General features: G+C 31.3%; 1 protein-coding gene across 1 annotated transcript; it reads left to right on the forward strand.

Annotated features, from left to right (window-relative positions):
- Positions 1–4,015: 4,015 nt before the first annotated feature.
- On the forward strand, positions 4,016–5,986 carry LOC131625457 (uncharacterized). Its single transcript, XM_058896321.1, has 5 exons — positions 4,016–4,228; positions 4,467–4,768; positions 4,861–4,974; positions 5,339–5,420; positions 5,930–5,986. Exons 1-5 carry the CDS (start codon positions 4,016–4,018, stop codon positions 5,984–5,986), a joined length of 768 nt encoding a protein of 255 aa, XP_058752304.1.
- The last annotated feature ends 1,994 nt before the right edge of the window (positions 5,987–7,980 follow it).

Consider the following 7,980-nt stretch of genomic DNA (forward strand, 5'->3'; position numbering starts at 1 on the left):
ACGGAAAGTGGCTCCTACGTGTAGGCCACCTCCTAAACCTGGTCATACAGGTAATTTTCTTGAAAACCTGGTTTTTTGGGTAAATTTTTTTTTAAAGATGGTTATTTGGATTTTTTTTCTCTTGAATGATTATGTTTGGTAAAGTTGAAATTGGGGTGAAATGTTATATTTGCATGTAGAAATTGACTCCAAAAAAGAGTTTAGTTAAATCTCAATAACAACATGTTATACTCTTTCATTTTCAATATTTTTATTTCTTAGAAAAGAAGTTATATCAAAGTTAATAATTGACCAAACATTACATATTTTAAGTTTCTCCTTCTATACTAAATAAAGAACCATATGTAAGCACAAAAAAATACAAACAACTGAATAATTAATTTAGCTACGGCTAGTAGAAAATAAGATTTATAAAATAAGAATTGACTTGGTCACGTGACAAGATTTGTAAAAAAAACTAAAGCTATAGGGTAATATCTAATACAAATAAATTTAGGTTGAGTAGTGTTTATGATTTCAAAACCGAATATTGTGCTTCCTTATCTTAAGGAGAGCATCTCGCTAATCTTAGAGAATTAAGAATTCAAGTTTTTGCATTCCAAAATTTTAAACAATTAATAAAGAGAAGAAGCAAAGTATGACACATAAATTTTGTCAGTGATCCTTCAATTTGTAATATTCACACATGCTTAACAAATAGTAATATAATATAAACACCGGAAAAAATACAGAACTCTCTCAAATTTTTGAAATCTCCGTAGTTTAATCATAACAATAATTTTGTTTAATCATAATTTAATTGTGATAAGATTTTATGAAATTTTACTATAATTTAATTATGAAAATTTTTAAAGGGTTTAATTGATATGTACTTATAATATAAAATAATTTTATATTATTATCTAATAAAAAATCAACCGTCTATTACGTAATTAAAATAAAAATAAAAATGTAATATAGCAGAATTTATGGTCTGATTGACGGTATAAAATTAATTAATTTTTATTAATGCATCACTCATTTTCTCAAATTTAAATTATGTATGATAATTCATCTTGTACACTCGCGAAAATCACTCCTAAAATACAAATAATTGAGGCAGTTGAGCCACTCAAAACTGTACCTTAGAATAACTTTTTAAATTGCATTAATTAACTGCAATTGTGCTGTTAGGTGCTAGCTAGCAACTTCATTGGATCATTGGGGAATTGAGCTTTCATTTTAGTATAAATGTCAAGAAAATTAAAGTAAAGAAGTGGGCAGGGATGTCTGTAAAACCTGTGACATTTTTATTGATTTCACGTGTGCCAATATATATAAAATAATTTTTTTTATGGATTTGGCATTTTCCAATATTCTCTGGGTTTTACTTACATACTTTTATATATTTGGACTATACAACACGAATGTCAATGCCCAATTATTTAAGCTTGAAATTAAAATCATGACAGATTATAATATGGTTTGTTAATACTCCAAGAAAGACAATTAACAGGGACCATAATTGTCATTGTCGTGTGAAATGTGATTTACAAAGTCAAACACCTGGATAATCTAGTCGTAAAATGTGACTTTGGAGAATGAAGCCTCTATAGTTTTTGGCCCACTATGCTTGTTTTAGCTATTGGAGTATTATGCAAGCTAGTTAGCATTAAAAAATGTGAAAATGTGTACCCCACACATTAAATTATTCCTAAATATGGAAGCACATTGGTTAGGGTAAGATGATGAGATTGGATTTTTTTTATACTAAATTTTATAACAACTGCTCGAAAAAAGAAAGAGTAATAGATCACACTATTTTTAGACTACTTTTACTTAATTTGTTGTTTGCTCAATTGATAAGATTATATGTATGATAAACTTGTATTTATGAGAATGATTTCCTTTTAGATCGAGCTATAACATTGAGAAAGAGGACTTTGTTTCTTAAGTTTGGGTTGCTAGACTACTATCAAGAGTGTTTAGTGTTGAAGGATGGGCAGGACAACTATCTAAGGTTATATGAAAAATAAAATAAAAAATTTTAAAAATATGAAAAAACTTATTTGATTGATTGTGTGTATTTCGAATTTAGGGTTTAGTGTTGAAAGATGGACAACTATCTAAGGTTGCATGAAAAATAAAGGAAATTGATAAAGATATGAAAAGACTTATTTGATTGATTGTGTGTATTGAATTTAAGATTTAGGGTTTAGTGTTGAAGAATAGACAATTATCTAAGGTTGTGTGAAAAATAAAAGAAATTGGTAGAAATGTGAAAAGACTTATTTGATTGATTGTGTGCATTTCGAATGATCTTTGTAATGTGTATTTATAGTTATGTTAATTGTTGTACAAGTAAATAACAAACTAAGTTGGTTAAGATGTTTTAGGCCATATTAGTGTATAAATTGTTTGATTACATTAGAGTGGAAATTGGGGAATCAAAGGAATTGTTACTTATGAGGATTAAGGAAAAACATTAATATTCTTTGGAAGCCTATGAACAATGGGTCCTTAAATTTACCAAAAAACACGTTACATAGAGTTTGGCAAGCTCACACGTCCAAGGAAGGTGGCAGTCCAAAGTGGAATGGGAAGAATACTTCCAAGAAAGAAGAACTTTTGAAAAAATCTTAACGGAAGAAGATCAATCTTAATATTCTTTAATAAGCAATAGTGATCATAAAGACAATACCAGAAAGAAACCAATCAACGAGAAGAACATGTAGTTGTATAATTGTAAAATATTTGAATTGTTTGCAAATGAGTATAAAAGCAAACATGTTCCAAGAAGAAAAAGGAAACACATACAATGATGCACACACGGGCTGAAGGTGGAAGAGATTTAGGTTCGTACTCCATATTCCTAATGGAAATAACAAATGATGATTTGGGAAGCGTTGATGATCGACATTTCGACAAAGGGTTTCCAAATCACATGAGAGGTCTTCGAGAATGGGTTTCCAACGTTGATTATTCAAGAAATACGTAGATGAATTTTTTTAAAAAATAGAACAAACCTATCAGATGGATTTGGTGATGTTTTGATCAAAGAAAAATAAGAAAATTAAGCGAGGATTGTTGGTATGATGTATGTTCCTAATATGAAAGTAACTTGTTAAACATTAGTCAATTACTTGAGAAAAGGTTCACCATACATCTTTCCAACAATAAAATGAAAGTTTTTTTATGCACATTAAAAGTCGTTAAATAAGTTTTTGGTCGCTATAAATATTGCAGCTTCATTTTTAGTCCCTCCCTGCCTTTAGGCAACGGTATTAGCTGGTTTTGACAACGGTTTTTTTTTGTAAAAATCGTTGTCTAAAGGCAGAGAGGGACTAAAAATAAAAACTGTAATATTTATAGGGACCAAAAACTTATTTAACCCATTAAAAAATATTTTAATAATTTGTCCATCTCAAATAGAACATTTCAAGTCCATATAAGTGCAATTGATTCCCGTTATCTCGCATATAAGGTAGTATGTGATGATGCTTGGCTATGGAACCTCAAGTATGCACACCATAATTTTAAGATTTTCAGCAACTTAAAGAAAGGGAAATGTTACAACGCTAAACAAGGTTTTAGGCAGCGCCCCTAAGACAACGCTTATTTCCAAAAGCGCTACTATAAGTTAAAAAATATATAAAACACGGAACGTATATACGAAATTGTATAAAAGTGTTGTCTAAAGGCCCACTTTAGACAACGCTTCTCAAAAGCACTGCTAAAAGGCCCACTTTAAAAAGCGCTTCACCAAAGCACTACTAAAGGCCCACGTATGAAGCGCTGCTAAAGGCCCAACTAGAAAGCGAAGGCGCTGCTAAAGTTCCACATTAGACAACGTTTCACAAAAATGTTGTCTAAAGTCATTTAAAATTAAAATTAGAAAATAGACTCTATTCACAAAAAGCGCTTCTCAGAACGTAACTGTTATCTTTCTTCTCTCTCAGAATGTAACTGTCATATTTATTATTGGTTCTAGGGCATTTCACCCTATCAACTCTATTTATCTTCACCGACTTATCAGATGGTTGGCAAGGAAAAAGTGCATAATACTTTGGGAGAAGTACTTCACCATAAATCGCTCCCTGCTGGATATTTGAAAGTATCAATTGATATTGCTTCAGAGGGAGGTCCGTTATTATCAATACCTAACGATGTTTTAGATGCAACATTGGTGGGAGAGGCAATAAGTGCATATGTTGTATGGTCGTCAAGCCTCATTCACGTAGATGATGAGGTATCCTTAAAACCATTATGAACCTTTGAGTATTCAAAGTTTTTACAAGCATTTTATGTACATTTTTTTACATGGTAATGTTAGACTCCTACCAAACTCAAATCAAAAGATAATGGGATTACACGGAAAACCGAGTCAGTTGCATAAAAAAAGGTTTAACACAATTATATGATATTTATGCATAGAAAATGTTATTTCTTGATCTTATACTTCACCTAACTAATTATATGATATTTAGATTCATGCTAAAGAGATCGAACAAGTCAGTAGGGGTAAGGAGCTTGGAATTAGCAACATTTTCACACAAAAAAAGGATGTTGCTAAGAAGGCCGCGACTAGCAAAAAACCTACTTCTCAGTATAAGTCGTGCCTTCAGACATATATAGGAATAACAAATATTCCGAATGGTGGTACTCGTCTTATACCTATGAAGGAATATATTTTTGGTTATGAATACATGGAAGCATCTGGTAGAGAGAATCTGGATCAAGTTTCTAAACATTTGAAATTAGGCCTCAGTGTTATCGATATATACATCAGGTATACTCCGATTAACTTTGTTTAATTAAATAAACAATTTATTTACTCATTTTAATGCATATAGTCTAATGTTAATGATGTTTTTATTTAAGGTTTCTATATGACAAAGTGATGCGCCCGCGCGGATTGGAAGAACAATTTGCTTTCTTAGCACCCAACACTGTCAACTCAGGGTTAATCGTAACGAAACCAGATGATGTCATAGCGTATGTACTCATTTTATTTGTGGCCAACAAAGATACATAAAAGTTATTCTTTTTACCATATAATACTGGCAACGAGTTATATTTTCATCCTAAATTCATCTATTATAATTTTTTGTTTTTTAACGTCGTGTAGAAACTTTCCATCTAACCTTTGTTTAATCTTACATTGGACATTGGTTATTGGTTGCGATTAATCCTGTAAGAGAAATTGTATATTATCTGGATTTGTTAGACAATGTTTGGACAACATACCCAGATTTGAAGATGATGATTGATACGTAAGTGAGATTGTTCTAAAGATTCATGTGTATATTTATTTATCTATGTGAGATTGTTCCAAATAGTTATTTATATTTTATTATAGGCTTCTACAAGCTTTTCGATCACAAAGATATATTCAAATACCAAAGAGTAGAGCCAATAACATTACATGGATCAGAGTGCAAGTATATTTTCACAATTTTGATTATATTTGTGATGATACATGATAAAACAAGTTAAGGGGTATATCCTGATACATATTTGTATTATCTTTCCATATGTAGTGTCCTCATCAGCGTAATGGTATAGATTGCAGTTATTTCATCTTGAGGTTTATGAAAGAAACTCTTCTTTTGGATCGAATAGAGATTCCATCCATAATATGGATTTCTAACTTAGGAATTATTTTAATATTTCTCATAAAATGGCATAGTGTTTTAACTAAATCACATACTATGTTATATTATTATGTAGTACTTTGACGAATTCAAGTGTGCTCATTACTCAAAAGATCAATTGGATGAACTTGTGGAGGAATGGTGTCAATTCATTATGGAGTTGAGAATTTTATAAGGTATATTGTCTTTCTTTCATTAATGTTAATTTTGAGTATAACTTTCGAGTTTTGAGTATAAATTCCAATAAAGTTTTGTTTTATCATGGTATGAATTTCGATCTTTTGGTTTTGTTTCAGGTTATAGGTGCAGATGTGGAAGATAGAGCTAACAAGTTCGTTGTTGTTGTTTTTTAGAAATTCTCGAAGATAGTAATATGTAGATTTAACATCAATTTAGCATCTTAGAATTTTCAAGTTGTATCATCAATTTTCAAGTTGTTGTTGTATATATCATAAATTATATATATGTAGATTTTTTGTATATGCACATTTGGTGCAAATTTATTGGATTGAAGCTATCAAATCTGATGCAAAATATGGTGAAAACTTCGTGCAAAATATGGTGAAAATCTGGTGAAAATTTATTGTATATATTGGACAGCGCTTTCTGTAAGTGAAAATAAGTCTTATATTTAAAAAATTTCGTGAACATTAGACAGCACATAAAGAGAAAAGCGCTATCTAAAATAGGGAAAAGCGCTTCCTAAAGTGGGAAAGCGCTGCCTGAAATTGGGGAATAGGCAGCGCTTTTAAAGAAAAGCGTTGTCTAAAGCGATGCCTTAAAGATAACCAAAAGCCATGTCTAAAGTGGTGCATAAGAAAGCGCTTTTAATGTCAAAGCGCTGCCTAAAGGGGACATATAACAGCGCTTTTATATTAATTCAAAGCGCTGCCTTTACTTATGGTGGCGCTGGTTTAGGCAGCGCTTTAAAGCGTTGTCTATGGCCAAAAAAAGTCTTGTCTATGTACTTGTTTGGCATATATTACTTTTTCAAAATTAGGCTTCCTACAAAAGTGAGAAAGAATTCCTTGACAAGAAAACAACCTAGAATATTATTTTAATGTGAGGTTCCTACAAGAGCTCAAGGCATACTCAATGTGTTACATTATGACATTTATGGCTCCTTTGGCATATAACCATTAGGAAAATATAGATAATTTGTTTCTTTTTGGATGAATTCCGTAGAATGATGTAGTTATATCTATAAAGACCAAAGATCATGTTGTTAATGTTCTCGAGAAATTTAAAGTGAACGTAGGAAACACGGGAATCGAGGCAACTAAAGATTTTTGGAATTGATGGAGATGGAGAAATCTCATATAAAGTATTCAAATTCTTGAGATCACGACATCTATACTCCTCAACATAATAATCTTGTTGAGATGAGGAAATAACCTATCATGAACATGACTATATGCAAGTGGAAGGAAAAAAATTGGCCACATAAGTATATCAGGGTGGATTTGTCACTACTTCCTTCATATGATCATAAAAAATTCCAACCAAGAGATTAAACATGGTTCTTGAGGCATTTTTATCAAGTAATACTTTATTTGGAAAGAACTAAATTTTTTTTAATTCTTTATGTTTCAAATATATTTTATACCAAAGAAGGAATACACTTGAAGATAAGTATGAATAAATTATTCTTTTAGGATGCCACACTACATGATTATATAGATGTATGTACTTGTAGGTAAAAGTGTCTGCAATCATTAGATGATCATGATGGTTTTGATGATGGCAACATTATATGTCAAATAAAATTATTTGAAGTCTTCATCTGTCAAGAAGGAGCAATTATTAAGGTGTTTGTTGGAGCGGTAAAGCGGCAAGCAACAAAAGTCTTGGAAGTATTTGTCCACAGAGATCGATGCTACTGAACTGCCGTTCGACAGATTCTTTGTTATGAGTTATGTTTTGAATGAAGTTAAATATGAAATGGAAAAGTAAATATCAACACAAAAAGAATACATTCTTCAAATAGAAGAAACTATCAAGTATTGCATATAATTTACTCTTCACAAACTTAACCTTATCGACCAGTTGCACTCAGTCTACTATACTCCTTAAACGATTCACGTGTTGCCTGTTGTCGGCATTCGTATCCAAACGCCTCGACGAGTTCTATCGTATGCTTAGTTGACGATTTCTCCACCAATCAAACATACGGTAGCTTACCGTGTTAAATTAAAATATTGCTCGATCGATGATGTCTCCACCGATCGAACAACCCGGTAGCATTACGAACCAACACAAAGTGAACATTAACTCTTCATCTATCTCTACAATCAAGAAGCTAATGATTATCTCTCCTAATCAAGATTTGTGAGGTCTATCTCTACAA

Source organism: Vicia villosa, unplaced genomic scaffold (assembly GCF_029867415.1).
Source record: "Vicia villosa cultivar HV-30 ecotype Madison, WI unplaced genomic scaffold, Vvil1.0 ctg.000218F_1_1, whole genome shotgun sequence".
Lineage (NCBI taxonomy): Eukaryota > Viridiplantae > Streptophyta > Magnoliopsida > Fabales > Fabaceae > Vicia > Vicia villosa.